This window comes from Aptenodytes patagonicus, chromosome 6 (genome assembly GCF_965638725.1).
Source record: "Aptenodytes patagonicus chromosome 6, bAptPat1.pri.cur, whole genome shotgun sequence".
Classification (NCBI taxonomy): Eukaryota; Metazoa; Chordata; class Aves; order Sphenisciformes; family Spheniscidae; genus Aptenodytes; species Aptenodytes patagonicus.
The window spans coordinates 57,723,155-57,740,675 of NC_134954.1; the positions used below are offsets into that span (position 1 = coordinate 57,723,155).

General features: G+C 67.0%; 1 protein-coding gene across 4 annotated transcripts in view; it reads right to left on the minus strand.

Annotated features, from left to right (window-relative positions):
* Positions 1-17,131, minus strand: part of SPEG (striated muscle enriched protein kinase) — a 40,000-nt gene extending 22,869 nt beyond the window's left edge. For 2 of the 4 annotated variants that reach the window (XM_076342804.1, XM_076342803.1), the window contains exons 1-4: positions 16,725-17,131; positions 3,454-3,543; positions 2,814-3,195; positions 162-1,693 (exon numbers count right to left, since the gene is read on the minus strand). In XM_076342804.1, the coding sequence (XP_076198919.1) occupies positions 162-1,693; positions 2,814-3,195; positions 3,454-3,543; positions 16,725-17,106 (2,386 nt within the window). In that variant the 5' untranslated portion in view covers positions 17,107-17,131. Of the gene's footprint in view, positions 1-161; positions 1,694-2,813; positions 3,196-3,453; positions 3,544-3,977; positions 4,008-5,336; positions 5,377-8,665; positions 8,906-16,724 lie in introns of those variants that run through there. The other 2 variants (XM_076342807.1, XM_076342806.1) reach the window with 2 other exon arrangements.
* Positions 17,132-17,521: the final 390 nt, after the last annotated feature.

A 17,521-nucleotide genomic window follows, 5' to 3' on the forward strand; every position in this document is an offset into this window, starting at 1 on the left:
CCCCAATCTCCAGAGCTGTGTCCCTCCGCCCCACCCCTGTGCTCTCTGGCACAGCCTGGGCTCCCCATGCCTCCCAGGGGCAGGCTGGGGGTCCCCCATCCCGCTCAGGGGCTGGCCAGCCAGGTCTGTGCCCGCAGGAAGGCAGAAAGCCATGCCCCTACCTAGCTCCGGAGAGGTGGGCCTGGCTCGGCGCCCCTTCCCCTTGCTCCGCGTGCTCCTGCCTTCTTGAGCCATCCGGCCACTCTCTTTCTTCTCTGACACTTTCATCTGCCTTCTTTCCACCTCCCTGCCCGTGCTGTGCTGCCCTGCCCAGCTCTTCTCCAGGCGAGCCTCCTGCTCCACCCCCGGCTTCGCCCAGGGCAGGAACCGCACCTCCATGGGTGCCTCCGGCCGCCTGTACAGCCCATGCGGCACGGCCAGCCGGGCAGCCAGGGCTTCGCTCACCGCCCCGGGGGCACGGGCTCCAACAGCGGGACCCCCGTCCGGGCACAGGCTGCCTTCGGTGGGACCCGCCTGCAAAAGGGCAGCCCGTCCCTGAGGGGTGGCTTGCGCTAACGGCCACTGCTCCTTCTTCTTCACTTCCCCAGTGCCTTCTTGCTGCGGACCCTTCCTGGCGCCCGCATCCTCTGCCTCGGTGGGCTGACCAGCCACCACATCACCCCACGCCAGGGCTTTCCTCCCACGCTGTCCCCCCAGCTCCAGCTCCCCATCGGGTCCCACCAGCGCCATGCTGGAAAGTGCCAGGTGCTGGATGACGTGCGTGCTCTCCGCGGGTGGGAAGGTCTTTGGTGGCAGTGCCTTGCGCCCGCCGGGGCCCTGTGAGGAGGGGGTGCGGGGGGTGCGGGGGGCGATGGGCTCACTGGCTGCTGAGGGCGAGGGTGCCGGGGGCAGCCCGGCTTTGCACAGCTCCTGGGAGCGCCGCAGCTGCTGCTTGGAGACCGTCCGCTTGATGCGGGTCAGCTCCTCCGCAAACTTGTGCTCGATGGCATAGACACGGCTGGCGAACTTGCCCCGCTCATCGAAGGATGCGGCTTTCTGCCGGAAGGCCAAACGCCGGCATGCCGCTGTGCCGCCTGGCTCCCAGCGGCCGCCTTCCCGCACGTCCTCCCGCGAGCCGCCCAGCGTGCTGGCACGGCGTGAGCCAGAGCCTGGCTGGTCTAAGGAGCGCGTCTTGCGCAAGGGCAGGCAGGGGTGTGCGGGGAAGGGGCTGTCCGCCTGCTCCAGGCTCCTCCGCCGCTCCTCGAAGTACTGCAGCCTCTCAAAGATCTTGGAACCAGCGCGCACCAGCTTGGGGGATGCCCGGACAGAGACACGGCCGGAGGCGTCGCTCATGGGTGTCTGGGGACGGGACTCTTGCGTGCTGCCCTGCGAGTACCCCGAGGACTTGGGCTTCTTGATCTTCTCCTCGTACTCCTCGGGGACGGTGTCCTGGTACTCGGCCGGCACCGAGGACTTCTTGCGGGGGGTCACGGGCGTGAAGGAGGGGACGCCAGGGCCACGGGCGGCAGGCTGGGATGCGGTGCCAGCAGGCGGCAGCAGGCACGGGCCAGCACGGGGAGACGGCGAGCGGAGGGTCGGTGGCTTGGCGGTCAGTGGCAGGGCAGCAGGGGACACTGGGGGCTCAGCACCAGGCTTTGGAGAGACGGGGCCGCTGTGGGGGTCATCTCTCCGGTAGCCCCCCTGGGGGATGCTGCTGCAAGGGGAGAGACAGAGGAGAGCAGTTCAGAGCCCACCCTCACTGCCTGGCTGCATCCTTGCTCCCAGCCCGCACCACAGTGCCCAATGGGGCACAGCAAGGGGGCAGGTGGCCAGGGCAGCCCCAGGACCGGGGAGCCTCAAGGCACCCAGTGAGTGAATCCGGCCACCCAGAGACCACCAGGAGCCGGCTGGGTTGAATGAGAGTCCTGGGCTGCTGTGACACAGTGGTGTCCTCTTGCCCAGGAGTACCCGTGTGGGACAGAGGGGTGATGCTGGGATACCCAGTGAGTCCCCTCCCCAGGGCCGCCATGCAGACAGGACTGGGGGCCAGGGGGTGCCCCAGTTTGCCAGGGTATCCTGGCATGCTGGTACAGTGTGGCACAGGCCAGCTCTTCTGCAAGGCAGAAGGGGTCCCTGAGGCTACAAGCACCCCCTGTGCACATGCTGCTGCAGGCACATCCCCCCGCCCCGCTGCCCCCGGTGGGGGCTCGGTGTTCGTGGTGCAGAAATCATAAGGTGGAGATGAGGTTCTGGTGGAACAAGCAGCCTCGAACAAAAAAAGGTGCGGGATGGAGGTCGAAGGAGCAGGCCTGCAGGGATGGGGACTGAAGGTGGCAGGAAGGAACAGGGGCTCTGAGCATGTCAGCAGGTCCTGGGGAGGCAGCATATCCCTGGCCCCTGCTGCCACCCCCGTGCGGTGGGGACTGCAGGTAGCAGAGCCTTGCCAGCGGGTGTCCCAGGCTCCCACACACCCCCAGGTCCCCACACCCTGGGCTGCACAGAGCCCCCACAGCTGGGTGAGATGAGGGGACACCAGTGGGATGCTGCAGCTCGTGCAGCGGTGCATGGATTACCCCCAGCCCCAACCTGGCCACAGCAGAAAGGGACCCCACTCCATGTTCCCCCCCTCTCACCCAAGGGCCTGTACCCACCCCGGCCCAGGTTTTTCCCACCTCCTCACTGGTAACAGGCTGCCTACTGCTCAGAGCCCCCATTCCTCATCCTCATGGCGAAGGCAAAGAAAGCCCAGGCGGAGGGGAGGAAATGGCTGCAGGGGTTGGAAGGAGATGGCCCCAGTGAGATGTCCCCTCCGCGTGCTTCCCCCGGCTACTTACACATGGAGAGAGAGCGCCCGTCCTCGGTACAGGCTGAAGGCGCTGCCGTACGGGTCGCTGGCCACTGAAAGGCTATCCTCCGACCCCCAGCTCGTGCCCACCAGATTAGCCCGTGATGCCCGCACCAGCGGCTCCACACCCAGGTGCCGGACCTCGGCGCCACGTGGGGCCGGCGCGTTTGCTTGCCTTGGGGTTCCCTGCGGCTGCTGCCAGGCAGCGGGGCGGAGGTAGGGTCCCCGTGCAGGGAGGCTGGCATCTGTCTCCTTCTCCACCACGGTCTGCTGGCTGCCCGACCAGCTGGAGCGTTCCTCCGCCTGTGACAGGGCCAGCACAGAGGTCGGCGTCGTGTTCATGGAGGCGTCCACGAGGGTGTCGGACCCACCTGGAAGAAGAGGGGTGAGCCGACACCGGGTGCCCGCAGGGACGAGCCCAGCACCCTGCTCGGAGAGGGCTGAGCCACCATGGGGTGTCTGAGGGTGTCCCGAGCAGGCTGCCCCAAGCCCTCTCCCCATTGCATGGCTGGAGCACAGCTCCCCCTGCCACGGAGACCCCCAAAGCTGGGCCAGCAGAGCCCTTGCGGCGGGGCCATGCCCGGCAGCCGGTGCTGGGGCTCGGTGCCAGCCGGCTGCCCCCTGCTCACCCGTGGGGGTGCTGAAGGCCGTCTCATCCTGGAGCTCGCTGCGCTGCGTCACCTGGGGGTCGCTGGGCTCATCCTCGCCCGTCTCCGAGTCTGGGGAGGGGGGGGAAAGCAGGGGGTGAGGGGACACAGGGACAGCAGGCCAGGCTGGCGCTGCCCCTTGCAGACCCACTGGCTCCAGGGACAGGGGAGCAGTGCCTGGGCAGCTCCAGGAGGAGGTAGCGCCGGGATGGGGGGCATGACTGTGACCTGCAGGGACAAGCTGCCAGCAGGGAAAGGCAGGACCAGGGGTGGGAAAGTCCATCAGGGCAAGGGCAGACAGGGGAGGGCAGGCAAAGCGGGCAGGAGCAGCGTTAGATGATGGGAAGAAGGGAGGCAGTGCCGGCGGTGGGAATGCGGCTGGCGGAGGCGGTGTGGGGACGGGGAGGCAGGGCAGGGGGATGGTGGCAGCGATGGGGCAGGGCGGCAGGCTGGGGCACAGGGCCCGCTGTGGGGACAGGGCTGGCATTGGGCAGGGGTCTTCCTACCGTAGCTTTGTTTCCTGCAGGAGCGGAAAACTTCGCTTCCGTAGGGGCAGCAAGAGAGAGAGAGACATCAACACCCGGTTATCGGCCCAGCCTGCAGAGACGCGGGGGGCAGCGGGGAGGGACCTTGTCCCCAGCATCTCCCCGCGCTGCCATGGGGCAGGGACCTGCCGGGGCAGCGCCTGGGTGGGCCATGCCGGCTTGGAGAGCCTGGCACCCTGTGCCAGGCTTTGGGTCCTGGGCATTTGCCCATCTCAGGATCCCGTGAGAAGCACCCCATGCCCTGCCTGGCCCCATGGCAGTGGCCAGGTGCCCATGGGGCATGGAGACAGGTCTAGTTCCCCCAGACTTCCCCACCACGTCTCCACTCTGCACCCATGTTCACTGCACGCTGCTCCGGCACTGCAAACAGACCCTCCTCGCACACAGACCGTCCCGCCTGCGCAGTGCATGGCACCATCCCCTCCCCATGCGTCAGACACATCCTGCCCAGCAGGACAGCCACCTCCTGTCCCTGGAGCTGCTGGAGCTGCCCCGTGGGCTGGCCTCACTGCCGCAGCACCTGCACATCCCCATGCTCTGCAGGGCACCTCAGCTTGGGGCTGGACCCCCCAGCCTGTGCCCCAGCTGGGCTCTCCTGGGGGTGCTGCGGCACGCAGACACGTGTGTCCATGTGCAAGCACCCTCCTCCCTCTGGCACATACACGTGCATCCCCTACCCCACTGGTGGCAAGTGCTGCACGATACGGCCATGCCCCACAGCATGGCCCCAGTTGGTAAAGCAGGGATGCTCAGGGTAGAGCATCAGTGAGAGCCTCCCCACGGGCAGCATGCAGCCAGGCCAGATGAGTGCCACCCTAACATCCTGTCCCAGGAAAGCCGACGCCATGCAGCCAGGGAGGGCCAGCCTTTCCTCCCCACCGCTGCCCGAGCCCTCGCAAGCTGCCACAACAGACCCCTATGGCAAGGGACATGTCCCCTGCCCCACCACCGCTCCCCTCCACTGCACTGCCACGGCGTGGTGGGGGGCCACACTGCTCTCCTCCACTCCAAGCCGCCCCTCCGCAGCCCAGCACACCGCCAGCTGCCCCGTATGCTGCCATTGCACCAGGCTCCCCAGCCTGGCCACGACAGCCTGGCAGCCCCCGAGGAACCGGAGCTGTGGGGCCAGGAGCAGTTTGGCCTCGTGGGGGACACCGGGAGCCCTTGGCTGACCAGGACCCTGTTTTGGGGCTGGCTAGCTGCAGCCCATCCCTGCCCAGCCTCTGCTCGCTGCCCCCCTGCGGCATGGCGGTGGGGCCGGACCCCATCCCAGCGCACTCAGGGCGGCGGGGGGAGCCGGGTCCTGGTAACTCAACGCACCATGCGTGAAGCGCCCGAAGCGCCGTGAGTGGCCAGTCTTCTGCAAAGGAAAAGAGAAGAGAGCGTTACCCATGGCACGGTGCCACGCGTCTGCTCACGCACGCACGCACATTGCTGGCACGGCACGCCCGCACGCACACACCCCATCACGGCACATGCGGCACTGCTCACACCCACAATTGCTCACACACACGCTGGCACAGCACACATGGTGTCGCTCACAGCCTCCCGCTGGCAGGGCACACCCGGCACCACTCACGTGCACACTCACACACACACCCCCGGCTGCACACCCACAGGGTACCCACAGGCACACACCCCCAGGCACACACCCCCACGCTCACAGCCATGGACGGGTGTAGGTGGACACGTGTAGCGCATGCCCAGCCATGCACACACACGCTCACACGCACCTGCGTGTGCACGCACACACACACACATATCCCTTAGTGATGGCACTGTGCACCCCAGCCCTGCGCCACTGCCCATGCCCAGGGGGTGACACTGTGCACCCCAGCCCTGTGCTGTGGCCTGTGCCCGGGGAGCGACAGCCCTGGGCAGCACAGCTGCCCCGGCACCGCTGCCTGCAGCCAGCACTGCCTGCAGCAAGGTCTTTGCGCGGGCAGGTGCCCAAATGCTCTGCAACCCCTTCGAAGCCACCGCCTGCGCCAGCGTGGGGACTGGGCCAGCAAAGCGTCTTCCAGGCACTGGCCCAGACACCGCCACGGGCACCAGCCCAGCGCGGGGACAGCATCCCCCATCCCTGGAGGAGGCTGTGCCAGCTGCGAGAGAGGCTGCCTGGCACAAACAGCATGGGACTGGCCCGTCTGCGCGGGGCTGGAGGCGTGGGAGCCACACTTGCCCGCACTGTCTGGGCAGGCAGGAGGGACATGAGCACGGGGCGGAGGCGCCAGGAGCTCCCTGCCAGTCGGCTGCCCTCTGCACCGCAGCCCAGGGCCAGGCACCCACTGGTGGGTGCCAAGGGAGGGACCAGCCAAGGGTGACCCAGCTGCCAGGCCCAGCACGCACTGACGCCATCTCCCAGGGAGGCAGAGAGATGGGGTGATCTCCAAGGCAGGCAGGAGCAGGGATGCGGTGTGCAGACAGGCGGGGTTGGGCTGCCAGGACTGAGCATCCTTCCCAGCCAGTCTGGGTGACAGGGTCTCCCCAGGACACTGACACCCCATGCCCTGTCTCCCCAGCCTGGAGCCCAGGGCTGGACACCCCGCTTTCTTGAAGTCCTTTGCTCTGCCAGCCCCTCCTGCCTCCCCACAGCTCCCAGGTGGCCAGACAGACGGCCCCCAGGGACAGCCAGCCCCTGGGGACAGCCAGCCAAGCATGGCCAGCAGTTACTTGCCCTTGGAAGGGCAGCAGGCTTATTTGGCACACCCCAAAGCTGCTGCCACTGCAGCGGCAGCCCCTGCTCATGGGCAGCGCTTGGGGGCTCCCACAGGCCCCCTGCCTGCATGCAGTGCTGGCCAGAGGGCAGCAGCTGCACGAGACACATTTGTATTCAGGCTGAGCCAGGCTTCACCTCCCCTCCTCGGCTGACTGTGCTGGTTCTGGCTGGCAGCCCGTCTTCCAGGCCAGGGAAAGATAGATGAGTGATTAACTGCACCATCGGCGGATAATTCCCCCATTAAAAAATGAAAATGCAATTGAGTGCCATTATCGGGTGCTCTTGTGGCTTCCCCAGGGACTGGCGCCATCAGCTCCCCATCAAATATGGTGACTGCACCCAGCAGGCCTGGGCTGGGCTCCATCGCCCAGAGCTATGGGGTGGCTGAGCCCCCTCCCCTCTGCCCCGCAACAGGTCCCTGCGGGACTGGGGCACCCCGCAGCCTGGATCCCCCTTGGGCGCAGCACCCACCCACAGTTCAGCAGGGAGCGAGTGCTGGGTGACGCAGGGTCATCCCTGAGCAAGGAGGTGGAAAGGGGGAAGGAGCAGCTCGAGGCTCGCTGCAGGGCTGGGGCCTGGACAAAGAGGCTAGCCAGAGAGTGGGGGGTGTGCTCCCTGCCTGAGATTTCATTTGCACCCCGTGAAAAGGGGTGGGGGACCCCCAGGAGCTCGCCCTGTGCCCACCCAGCCCGGGGTGGGTAGAAGGGCTGGCTGGGATCAGCACCCAGCTTCAGCCCTGCCCCACGGGGCAGCCAGGTGAGACTTGGTGCTGCCTCCTTCACCCGTGCCAGGCACAGACCCCCCCCTGCCCATGCTGGGGTCCTGCCCTGGCCCTGGCATGGGGCATCCCTAGCCATGGCCATGGGGCCAAGGGGAGTCAGGGGGAAGAAGGGGCTCCTGGGGCCATGGAGCACAGCCCGTGCAGCCTTCCACTGCCTGGCATGTGGAGCCCAGCACCACATGGCACTGGTGCCACTGGTGCAAGACAGGCAGACAGGGAGCAGGGACAGGGTGAGGTGGGGAGGCAGTGGGTGGCTTGCGTGGTGTGGAGGGACAGCCGCTGTGGGTGCCCCGATACCCCCCATGCTCATCCAGCAGAGCAGGACCCTGCCCCACCACCTGGGCAAGCCCCTGGGCTTGCTGCCCCCAAGGGCAGATGGGACAGCCAGGCAGTGCCATCCACCCTGCCCCGGAGGGATCCCCCCACCTGGCTCCCAGCACCCCTGGGGACCTGTGTCCCCCAGCATATCCTGCACCCCTGGGAAGGGGCTGCGGGTGACAGCCCCTCCCCAGCCCCTGCTGGGCCACCAGGCAGGGTGACAGTGGGGCTCCCGCGCTGGGTGGAGCAGCGGGGTGGGCTTGTGCGCCCCAGGGGAGCCGGGGACGGGGGGCTTCCTGGAAGGATGCCCCCCATCCTCCACCCCCCCGCCGAGGCCAAGTGACGTCCTTGTTCCTTGCTCAGTGGCGGAGCGTGCGGCGAGGCCCGCGGAGGAGCCTTGCCTGTGCCAGGCATGCTCCTGACGCGGAGGGGATGACGCATGCAAAGCCTCGTCTCCAGCTCCGTGACCACCGGCAGCGGGGCTGGGGGGAGCCATGAAGCAGCCTCCATTTGCCGCCCCGGCTCCGGAGGGCAGAGAGGGGAGAGGGTGGCGTGGGGGAAAGCCCCCTGCGGGGGTCCCAGCCCCGCTGCTGGCACAGGCGGTGCTGAGCACCTGCCCTCTGCCCCTCCTGCCCGGGCTGGCGAAGACAGGCGGGCAGCTGGCGGCTCTGCAAGCAGGGCTGGAGCCGGCGATGGGCGAAGCCCTGGGGAGCGCCGGGTGGCAGCGGCAGGGCGGGAGGGACACCCCCATCCCCATCCCGATACGCTCCCGCTCCCTGGCACTGCCCCCTCCTCCCGGCACCCGCCGGCGCGGCAGCCCGGAGCCCTTACCTGGAAACGCTTCTTCACCCAGATCTTCTTCATGCTTCTGCAGAGCCTCGCTGGCCCGGTCACACCGGCTCAAGCCCGGCAGGACGCCAGCCCGCGCCCGGCGGGGTCCCCGCTGTCAGCACGCCGGGGGAGAAAGCAATGCTTCGAGCATCCTCCACCGCCGGCAGCCGGGGACGGCGGAGGGAGAGGAAGGGGCTCGCCAGGTTGGGCTGTCGGGAGGGCTGGAGCTGCGAGCATGAAGCATCACTGGAGTGCTCCTCCCTCCATCCTTCCCCCGCCTGCCTCCGCCTCCGCCTCCCCGCCAGCCCTGGCACACAGTGACAGCGGCGGGGGACAGGCAGGGCACAGGTGGCGGGGGGGGGCGAGGGCAGCCGCGGGGCGGGGGGGGGCGCGGCTGGGGCGGGCACACCTCCTCCCCCCCCGCTGGCTTTGGCTCCACGGCACCCAGGGGTCCGAGCCCCCTGCCCAGCAATGCGGCTGTACCGCTGTCCCCTGCCATCGGTCCATCCTGCCCCACCGCCCGGGGCAGGGGCTGCTCTTCTCTCCCGTGCTCAGCACCGTGGGGCACAGCCCACCACCGCGGCTGCCACACGCACCCCGACAGGGACAAGAATAACACAACACCGCGCCAGCGCTGCATGCGACTGCCCTCCAAGCGCTGCCCCCAAAGTGCCCCCAAACAGGGCAGCTCCACTGCCACAGCTGCCACAACCCTGCACACAGCAGCACAGCCACAGTGTGCCATGGCACTGCCCAGCCAAGATCCAGGCTCACCAGCACTCTGCCAGCCTCCGCTCAGTCCCCCACATCCTCCAGCCATCAGCGACGCAGAAAGGTCCCCTTACCAAGACACGGGTGTGGGTCCCAGCACTCTTGACCCGCCTGCACACGAACGAGAGCTAATATGGGCACAGTCCTTCACAGCAACCCCCCTGGCCTGGCACTGCCCACGCCACAGCATGAGCCCCCCTTGCAAACGACACAGCCTCCAGCCCCAGGCACCCAGTGCCCCAAGGCAGACCTTGCACCCTGCCCCCCGGGTGCCTCAGGACCCACGCGGGATGGCAGGGCTGGACTGCTCAGCCCTGGGCTTGCATCACTGCTTTGTGGCTGGGGGGGATGCAAGCTTGACCCGGGGAGGTAGGCCATTGTCCCTGACCATGTTGCATGACACACGAGACCTCCCCTTGTGCTGGGGTGAAGACCCACGGCACAGCTCAGGGCAGGACTGGGTGCCCAGGACTGAGCTGTGCTGGAGCTCCCGGGGTGTGGGCAGAAGCTGTGGGTGGGGGTCCCTGGTGAGGCTGGTCAGGGTCATTAACACCTATTAGTGCTCCCGGAGTGCTGGCACAACCCTGGCACACCTTCCCCAGCCGAGAGTCCCCAGCCCTGCCGGCCTGTCCCTGTTCTCCAGGTGATGCTGCAAATAAGCCGGAGGGGCAGTCCCAGCCCCACAGCCTCAGTGGGGCCTTTCCTGCCTGCCATGCCCCCCCCAGCTCTCCGTGCCCTGCATCACCAGCTCACCAAGTCGTTGAGCACTGCAGCACCCATGAGCCCCCTTTCCAGGCTCCTGGAGAGGCTGCCAAGGTCCCAGCCCCACCAGCTGTCCTTATGGCCCCCTCCCACTGCAGAGCATCCGTGGGGACGCTGCTGGAGGCCTCCACACCCAGCGCTTGTCCCCATGCTGCTCACCTGTCCCCTGGGGAGCCGGCTGCCCCACACAGGGCTGCACACAGGCATCACGCTCCCCATGACGCTTGGCAGCTCCAGCAGCTTTTCTCCGCTTCCCCTCCCAGCCCATGACTCCCAACGTGAGGCTTTTCATGGCTCCATAATAACTTGCAAATTACCCAGTACAAAAGGAGCTGTTTATACAACATTTCTGACAGTCCCACAATTCAAGTGATGCTGCGGGGTTTCCGTGGAGACCCCGTACGTCAGGAGAGTCCCACGAATGCCAGAGCTGGCACTAAGGGAATCTCCTGTCGGAGCCAGAGGACTCTGCTGGCCCCCCCAGCCCTGGGTGGGGACAGAGATGGGTACGCCTGAGCCAGGACTGGGTAAAGGGGTGGGCTGTGGGGCTCCTGTCTGCCAGAGTCCCTGCACTCAGGGCCTCCCTGCACCCAGGGTCTCCCTTCCAGGTGTTCTCACCCAGGCTGTGCATGCCTGTGGTTCTGCAGCAGACCTGCCACAGCCTGTGCCTTTTTTTCACACTCAAGTGGGATAAAAGCCTGGTCAGGGATGCTGGGAAGGAGCACTGAGGCTTAGGCTTGGCACACGGTGGTGCCAGGGCAAGGGTGCTGCCACCACAGCACCTGCAGGGACAGCCTCAGGGCTGGCCCCAAGGAAGGACCACATGTGCCCAGCCAAAATGCAATCATTCGGGTATCCTCTGACTGCCACATCTGCTGCCCCATCAGCCACAGCTCCTGGCTGGCCGGGCACACAGCCCTTCCCTGTGACTGCGGCCCTGCCGCTCGGCCATCCCTCAGCAAAAGCCCCAGGAGTGGCTCTGGGCTGCCCCAGAGATGCTGCACCCCTGGGAGCAGCTGGGTCACCTCCGAGAGGCTGCGCCTGCTGCAGGGCCCGAAAGTCCTTTCCAGAGGCAGCAGCACCTGCAAATCCCCCCACCAGAGCAAAGCCGGAGTCTGCAGAAGTTGTCCCGTGGGAGGTGGCAGCAGCCTGCACCCAGGGCCGGCCCTCTGCCTTGCCCTAGCCTGGGGGCAGCCCTGGCACTGCCCTGCTCTTCTGCAGGACAGGGACATGGGGCAGGGGACGGGGGCCAGTGCAGCCATGGCAGGGACACGGGGCAGAGCCGGAGCAGGTGGCCCCATTGCCACCCAGCTCCAGCTTTGCCTGCTGGACACACACCGGCCCCGAGCAAAGCAGATAGCAAACGCTTGCTCAAAATGCAGTATTAATTACACTGCTCAGAGAGCCGCAGCTCCCCATGCCTTGCTGGGCCTCCCCGGCAGCTCTGCACGGATCCTGCCCCTGCACCGCAGCACCGGCCAGGCACCGGCCGCCTGGCCCCGGCCATCAGCCCCCTTGTCTCGGTGCTTGAATAATTGATGGTGGCGGGTGCATGCAGCCGTCTTGTGTAGGAGGAGGTCTGGGCATGAATCTTTCATGTGTTTGCGTCTCCTGGAGCTGCTGGGGACGGTCTGCGGGAGGTGGGGATGTGCCGGGAGCCTGGGGAGGTGGGGACCATCCCCAGCTCCGTCCCCAGGGGGAAATAAATACAGCAGGATGGCCCTCGTCACAGGGCAGGGCAGCACCGCAGCAGCTTTCTGGCCCTGGGGAAGAGCAATGCTCTGCTGTGACCCCTCTCCCGAGCGCTGGGGACATCCCAGGTGCCTTCTCCAGCATTTCCTCCCCTTCCCGCCACTAGAAGGATGCCCGAGCACACGGTGCCCGCTGCAGGTGGAGGACACGGGTACGCAGGACAGCAATGTGACCTTGGCTCCTGGTGCCTGGGCACAGAGCGGGATGGCAGGAGGCATTTCGTCCCTGCCCTGCCAGCCTTGCTCCCGGCATCCCCCCTGCCTGTGGCTGAGGGGCTGCATGCAGAGGGCAGGGGGGGAAGCAGGCAACAGTGCAGGCAGCAGGGTAGAAGCAGCTAGCCCCTTCCCAGTGCCACCATGCCGGGGCACAAGCCAGCAACCTGGTGTCAGGAGGCAGGAGGGGCACAAAGAGCACTGGGCAGCCCTGGGAGGAGGAAGAGGCCATTGCCCCATCACGCAGCCCCGAGTGGCGGTGCTATATTTACCCACCCGCAGGCCCCGAGTCTCGGCCTCTCGCCTGTAACACAAGCCCTGCAGCCCGCCAGAATCCGAGGGGACGGCACATTCCTCAGCAAAAATAACCCCCCGGCAGCGGGCGAGAGGGCAGGGGTAGAGGTGACTGACTGGACAGCTGCACCCGCCGCTCCGCTCGCCGAGGAGCAGCCCTCCCGGTCCACAGTGCCCCTGGACAGGGACCCGGCACGCGTGGCCACCGCGCCAGCCCCCTGCCCAGGTGGCTGGGGGCAGAGCTGGGAGCCCGGGTCTCCGGCAGCTGCCCGTGGGCTGGCCCTGGTGCCACCCCCAGGGCCAGGGAATGGGCACAGCCCCAGGGCGCGTGGCTGTGCTTGGGGACTGGCGGCTGCACAGCCAGTCCACCCGCTGGCCCTGCTGGCTGCAGGCATCATGAGGGCCAGGTCCAGCTCTGTCCCCCCTGCACTGCCCAGCCCTGGGGAACCTGTCCCTCCACCAGCTGGGACCAGCACCCGGGCTGGCACCGGCCAAGCAGCTCTGCAGAGGCAGCCCCTGTGCTGGCACAGCCGGGCATGGTGCCCACCCCACGGTGGGGCATGGCAGCCTGGGCTGGAGCCTTGCTGCATCCCGGGCTCCTCCGAGATGCTGCTGTGCCCTGGGGCTGGGGGGACAGCCGGGGACAGCCAGGGACAGCAAGGAGAAACTGAGGCAGCCCCAGAGAGTCCCATGGGAGGGAGGAGATAGCAAAGGGAGGCTTTAGGTCCTGTTTGGTCCCTGAGCAGGCCTGGCCGGGGCTCTGGAGGGAAGGGGCAGTTGGCATTAAACATGGGCACGGTGCTGCAAAGTAAGGGACTAAAATTAGGCACCGAGATAAACAGCCAGAGGTGCTGAGCCACCAGGGACACTGTCAGTGCAGCCATCCCCACCGGGGTGCCATTGCTGTGCACCACCAGCTGCAAAAGCATGCCCACACTGCCCCACTGTAACTCTGGGCTGGACGGGAAGGGGCCGTGGAGGGCCACGATGCACAGGCAGCTCCTGCCCCCTTCCCTGCCCCCAAGTTGAGGCGGGTGCAGGCTGTTCCTTGGGCAGAGGAAAGGTTCCAAGGCAGTTTGATTGCTGAGTGCAGGTGGAGGCGAGTGGAGCAAGACCCTGCGCTGGGAACCCAAGACGGACAGATCCAACCTTGAAACAAGAGGCAGCCCCGGTGGGGAGGATCAGGCAGCACTGGCATCGGCGAGGGAGGGCTGGGCTCCAAAAGGAGATTAGCTCAGGTTCTTAAGAGGTGATTTAATCCAGTTTACAGGGGAAAAATTCAGGAGATGCAGCTGAGAGGTGATACAGGCTTTAGTGAGCCTGGGGGCAATGGAGCCACAGTGGGGACCAGGGCTGGCTGGAAGGGTCTGGAGGGTCCCTGGATGGACCTGGGAAGCCCCTGGACCAGGCTGGTGCTGGTGTGAGAAGGGCCAACGCACCCCACCTGTGCCCGTGGAGCCAGGGTACGAGGGAGAACCTGCAGCAGGAGAGGGGCAGAGTGGTGGGACACGGCGGGGATGGTGTGCCCCCGGGAGCCCCTGCGCCTGGCTGCCCAGCCAGCCCCATGCATGCACTCCCCACGCTGGGCACTGACGCACTCGGGGGACCTGGGAGAAGAGCAGGAGAAAATCATTAGTGGGGTGGAGCGACAGATTCAGGGCAAGGGATTAGAGGAGCTAAATTGGGCTCGTGTGAGCAAGGGGGAATGCTGATCTGGTGCAGGAGGAGCTGCCGGGGCCAAGCATGGAGCTGGGCAGCACAGAGCCCCCGCACCCCACCAGCAGTGACCTGAGCCACCTTGGGGAGAGCTGATGCTGGCCCCACGGAGAGCTGCAGCCTGGCCTGCGCGCCGGGGAGAGAAGGTGGAGGACCAGGCTCTGTGTCCACCAGAGACTGTGACCCGTCAGAGGCTAATGGAGCAAGGGCACCCCAATACCTCCAGACACAGAGGGCCAGGACCCTGAGCCCAGAGAAAGACCTCATCCTGCCTGGGGACCTTGCACACATCCCCCTTGCACCATAATTGGCCTATGACCCAGCTCACAGGGCCCCCCAGGGAACAAGGATGGAGTGTCCCTGCCTGGCACAGGGACGGCGCAGCCACCAGTGGACCTTCTACAGTCCCCAGAGAGCTGGGTCTCGGCGGGGAGCGTGGGGAGCCCCTGAGCAGCCAGGGCCTCCGTGCAGGAGGCCGGAGAGCCACGGCACATATCCTGGCAGGGTGTCAGGGCAGGCAAGTGCAGAGCGGTGGCACAGCTCCTCCATTTCACACGATGACCCGTCTCACCGCTCGGCTGCTGGCATGGAGAAAATGGCCTCGGGGGAACAACACGCTGAGTGCCAGAGCCTTGCAACAGGGCCAGGCAATAGGGCTGGACCCCCCACCACATCCCATCACCTCCACACCAGCACCCCTCTCCAGCACCCGACAGGACATGGTGCTCCCTGGGCACTGCCGCAGCACACTGTGGAGACCGTTCTGTCCCAGGGCAGGGGCAAAGCCACACTGCGGGCTGCCATGCTCCTCACCCAGCCTGGTGCCCCAGAGCCTGCATGGCTCCAGAGGCATCTCTGCCCAGGGGCTGGCTTTTTGGGAGGCTGTTTGCTCCATGGTGGTGCACCCATGGCCAAGCGCCTGCCGGGAGGAGCGCCTGGGGCAGGGTGACATTCACCCCACACGTTAGGCAATCCTGGCTGCTCCATCCCTCCCTCAGCTGCTCCAGAAAGGCAGCAGCGAGGGCCGGCAGCTGGGAATCGAGAGCAGGGACGAGTGCGTCAGCACAATGGGAACGGGCACCTGGGGAAATCAGGCAGTGCCGCACCACTGAGCAGAGGCAGGGGGACCCGGGCCAGCGGTGCCATGGAGAGGTGCAGCTGCACACCAGAGTGTGAGAACAGGGTGACCCCCCCCTCCCTCCGGCCCCTCCAGGACAGGCTGCTCCCACCCCATGGGGCAGTGCATGTCTCCCATGCTCTCTGCACACACAGCGCCATGCATCCAACTGCACAGTGCCACGGTCCTCAAAGGTGCGATGCGCAGTGACCCCATGCAGACCCACTGCAGGGCAGGACCCCTCCTGCACACTTCTCTGCTCCCCCTGTCCCCCCACCAGGCCCATGAGCAGCACATACACCTCTCTCCATCCTCCAAACACCGCTCCTCCAGCCTCCCGGCTCACACAGAGCAACTCCTCTTCCTCCATTGCTCCCCTTCAGCACTGTGAAGGCTCCTTCTGCCACCCAGTCCTCCCCTCAAGGTGCAGCATCTCCAGCCTGCCTCCCGTGCTGCAAAGCCCCGGGTGCAGTTCCTTCCCTGGAGCCTCAGGGCTCAGCACCGCCTCCCTCGCTCCCTGCCCTTGCTGTCCCCACACAGACGGCACAGCTCGCATCTCAGAGCGGTGCCACTGGCCAGCACCACATGCTCCCCGACACCCAGGTCTGCAATACCCCAGGGAGGTGGCATCCATCCTGGGGCAGAGGGGGCTGAGCCCCAAACCTGCTTGGCCCCTGTGCAGGATGAGGCCCGCCCAGGCAAGGGCCCACAGCAGCCCCCATGCACTCCCTGCACACCAGAGGAGCATGCCCAGCTGTTGCACCCAGGGGTGATGCGCAGAGGGGCTGCCACAGGGCTCTAAGGGTCCAGCAAAAGCTGGCTCCACCCCTGCTAATTAACCATCAGGCCCCGCCCACTGCAGGGCATAGGCTCTGCCCACTTGACAACCCCGCCTCCTGCAGTGTTAGGCTCCTCCCCCCGGTCCCAAACCCGGAGGGTCCCAGTTCTCCCAGTGCAGCCCCGGCGCCTGGTACAGCGGTGATGGTGGTGCCACGGGCAGCTCTGCCTGCGGGCAGCTGGTGCACGGGGGTGGCTTGTGCAGGGGCACCGGGGGATACCAGGGACCGTGTCGGTGGCTGCGGAGGGTGGCACCACTGGTGCCGTGCACCCGAGCCGCATTTCTCTCTCTCTCTCCTCCTGCCCTGAGCAGGCTTGGCATCACATGCTCCCAACACCTCCGTGCCCGGCCCTGGCACCCTGCCTGGCCTGGCAGCAGGTACTGCAGCCACATGCTCGCTCCAGGCCAGAGAGCCACCCCGGTGCTGCTGGCACCGGGCACCCCAGCCTGCAGCAGGGCGGGCACAGCAAAGCCCAGCCCTGGCTGGCCCCAGGCATGCACTGCAGTGGGAGCCTGCAAAGCACCGCTGCCACCCTCGGCAAACCCGTGCCCACGGCTGTGCCAGCACAGCTGTGCCAGCGGCCACACCGCCCTTACCTTCCATGTCAATGATGGCCAGCACAGCGCTGGTCATGGCCTCTCCCCGCTCGTTCTCGGCAATGCAGGTGTACACACCGGCATCCTTCTTCTTGCTGTCCCGGATCCAGAGGGTGCCATACTCCTCCCCGCGTGGCGCCAGCAGCTCCTCGTTTCGGTACCAGCGGAGGCTGGGCCGGGGATTGCCCACCACAACCACCCGCAGCCGGATGTCGCAGCCGGTGCCGATCGCCGCGTTCTTCAGCTTCCGCACAAAAAATGGTGCCGCCAGGCGAGCCGGGCCCTCCTTGGGTGCCCCTGGCTCCGCTGTGACCTTGGCGCGCTTCGGGGGGATGCCGGGGCTCGGCGGGGCCGCCCGGGGCTCCCCACCGGCCCTACTCATGCTGCCACGTCCCTGTGCTCGGTGCGTGGTCTGCAGCTCCACTGCCCACACCCGCGACCCCCACCGCCCTGAGCCGGCAGCGCTGTGCCCCTCTTCTCCCCCTGCCTGCAGCCCCGGGTGCTGGGTGCCTGCCAGGGGTGCCGAGGCAGTGGCGGCCCCCCGGTCCAGGTGCCGTCCGGTTCGGTGCCTCCCCCCCGCCGGCTGTAGCCCCGAAGGTCGCAGCGCCGTGGGCAAGCGAGGGGCTATTTTTAGGTGGGGGCTCGGGTTGCTGCTTGCTGAGCCGCCACTCACCGAGCGCCCGGTGCAGTGCAGCACCCACACCCCATGCTCTGCTGCGACCCCGAGCCTGCAGAGCCTCGGCACCTGCTCCTCTGCCGGCCTGGGTGCGAGTCCCACGGGTGCCAGCCGCTTGCTG